General features: G+C 40.7%; 1 protein-coding gene across 1 annotated transcript in view; it reads right to left on the reverse strand.

Moving 5' to 3' along the window:
- LOC110099364 (methyl-CpG-binding domain-containing protein 11-like) overlaps window positions 1–2,546 on the reverse strand; it is a 46,084-nt gene extending 43,538 nt beyond the window's left edge. Inside the window, exon 1 of the mRNA XM_020826483.2 lies at window positions 2,385–2,546. Within this exon, the coding sequence (XP_020682142.2) occupies window positions 2,385–2,459 (75 nt within the window). The 5' untranslated portion in view covers window positions 2,460–2,546. The remainder of the gene's footprint in view (window positions 1–2,384) is intronic.
- Between the last annotated feature and the right edge of the window lie 486 nt (window positions 2,547–3,032).

A 3,032-nucleotide genomic window follows, 5' to 3' on the forward strand; every position in this document is an offset into this window, starting at 1 on the left:
GAAGAACAAGTGAGGCCCAAAACTCTAACAGCAAAACTCTATAACTCAGGGGTGGAATCACCAAATTGGATCCACCATTCAACTATTTTCAAGAAGAAAAATGATAATCATAAGATATTAAAGTGTTCTGCATGTACATATACTTTGCAAAAATATGTATACCTGGAGACCATTTAGCAATAGTACATTTTGCTGCTTGCAAACCAAAAAATCTCTCCCTATTACGAAATAGAACAAGTTATAAATCTGCTAGCTCCCTGACGGTCTAGTCAAGTATTAGTCATTCCACGCAATGATACAAGCCAAACTTCACCTCCGAATTTGAGGATTTCCTCTCTGAATGTTGAAATTGAAGATTGAGATAATACGCCGCTGCATGTAGATGACGATGTAACTGGACCTCCCACCGAGCATCAATGATGCCCCAAATCTCTTTATAACTTGTCTCCTCTCCTCCCAAGTTATGTGCAATCAACTCCTTTGCCTCATCCATAGTATTATATATAAAACTCATGGTTGATTTCTTCTCAGCATCCACTAAACATAGAACTTGTACCAACTCATGCTCAATATGGCATAGGTAACACAAGCCCAAAATTTATCATTTAGAATTAGCCTTCGTATTTCCTTCCCCTCAAGTTTCTTCCCCCACGCAGAATTAAGTCATTGTGTCGATGTAAACATTGCTTCAAGAGGTTATCTCTATCCTCTTATGGATTAGTCATATACTGGTCCATAGGACCCCGCGCACCTCTATTATGTATCGTGGAGGAAGAGTCATTTCCACTCTCGCTCCAGAAGTAAGCACCATGTTCGACCCTTTCATCAAATTGCTCCTGTTGTAAATGTTTGGTCGTGGTACTCTTTTTCATATAAGCTGTAATTTCCTCCTTCACCTTATTCGGAACATTCGCACAAGGTGCTACATTCTGATGTGAGCCGGATAAGTGTTCCTTCGAGCGAGTAACTCCTCTCTTCATCACCTTATCACAAAAATTGTATTTTAAATACACATGTCTTCTCATCGCCACCTACATCAACTTGCGCACTATATTTCCAAGAAGGGTCACGCCGCAATGACGTATTTGCCTTTTCCTTGCCTCTAACCATGTTTCCTAATGCACAAATGCGAAAACAAACAAAAAATCTCAAAAAATAAAAATAATAAAAAAATAAAAAACCTAGATTTTCTTTCACTTGAAAAATCTTTAGTTGAACTAAAAAAAAATACCTAAAATCGGTAGTGGAGTTCTCCTAGAAGGCGGCCGGACACTACAAGATCATCGGAGTGAGGCGGCGCTGGCAGGAGAGGCGGCGGGAAGGGAGGCCGAGCGGAGCGAGTCGTGCGGCTTGCTTGCGGCTTTTTTGTCCGTTCGGTTTCGGGTAGACGAAAATGAGAGGGGAGGAAGATAGCTTATTTCAATTAGAGCTTAAGTATGTGAGTCTCGATTATAAGAGGCGTGCGCCTCACACTGAATTGCGCAATGCATCCTCAGAGGCGCGCCTCACATGCACAAGGCGTACGCCTCATGAAGAACCAAAAAAGCTTAAGCAATGAGACTATTTGGGACAGAATTGCACAGAGGCGCGCCTCTAATTGCGCTATTTTAAACTATGCTAAGCACTTTTCAGTTTGATGAAGTTACATGTAAATTGTTGTACTTTGGACCGGTTACCCAATCTCATTGCAATATCACCAAAATTTTCAGAGTTGGATAGGTGGATTCTGGCATTATAACTCATGAATTTGATTTCATAAATCATGAATTCCACTTATTAATGATTATAAAAAATCCAAACATTTATTTTGTTCTTTAAGAACTGGCTTCAAAGTATCTATCAAGAACATTATCATTTGGAATCCTTCTTTTATTTTAAATTTGTAATAAAGCAAATAAAGCCACGCCTAAAAATAATCAAGAAAATGAAAAGTTGCCTACATAGCATAAAACCCGATAAGAAGAACTCATTTATAAATATTCACCACTCCCATCTCATCTTTCTATAAAATGATAGCAAAACCTAGCCCTCAAAAGACAACAAACAGGACCAGTTATCACCCAACACAAACTACATAGATTACACCCATATGACCAAAATTCAGCCCAAAGCAACAACCATACCAAAGAAACCTCCAACATACTACAAACTGCAAACCCTAAACCGCGCTACGCCTCACCTGCAACTACCTTATCCACAACTACGAACAAGCCCGCGAGCAAAACCAAGAAACCCTAGCACCCCAACCGACAGCAACATAGAAGGCTTGCCGAAACCCTAACCACAGCGCCGAAACATAAAGAGTAATTGAAGCAATAAACAGCATAATTCCACCAAGAATCCTGCGATAAGATTCAAGCAAAATGAGAAACAAGAAATCGAACCTTCTTACGCCATCCATCCGGCGCTGGAAGCTCCACAGAAACCACCTCTGGGTCACTCTTCTCCGCGCTCGCCATCGCCTCTTTCTCAACCTTCTCTGCTCTCAAGAACTTCACTGCCCTCAGTTCCCGCTCTCTAATGCGAATGAATTTGGTACGAACGGAAGAGGAATATATTTACAAATAAATAATTAATTAAGACTTGTATATTTTTAATTAATCCGAATAAAAGAAGTTCGCTTGATTTTTTGCCGTAGCACGAACGGCGTTTGATGGAACCGTCGAGCGAGATTCCGATCGCGTTGAGGTTCATTTATTCGGTCCATACAGGCCGGACCGTTTAGCCATGTTGCCCTTGTAGGTGTTTGGGCTTGGCTGTCGGCAAATTGGGTGAATGACGTGCCTCCGGTCTGATTTAAGATTTTAATCGGTTGGACCGGGTTTGGGTTGAACGTGCACCGTTACATCTGTAACGTGAGAAAACGACGGCGGAAAAGAAGCCGGGAGCTCATTAGGAAGTGGGCGACACGTGGCATGACATGGATCGGGATTTTGGGGTTTAAAATGAGTTGATATTCGCAAATATTTTTATTTGATTTGGTATTTTTGTTTTAATTATTATTTGATTTCAAGTGTATCGATTGAAGATAA

The sequence above is a fragment of the Dendrobium catenatum genome, unplaced genomic scaffold (genome assembly GCF_001605985.2).
Source record: "Dendrobium catenatum unplaced genomic scaffold, ASM160598v2 original_scaffold_125012, whole genome shotgun sequence".
Lineage (NCBI taxonomy): Eukaryota > Viridiplantae > Streptophyta > Magnoliopsida > Asparagales > Orchidaceae > Dendrobium > Dendrobium catenatum.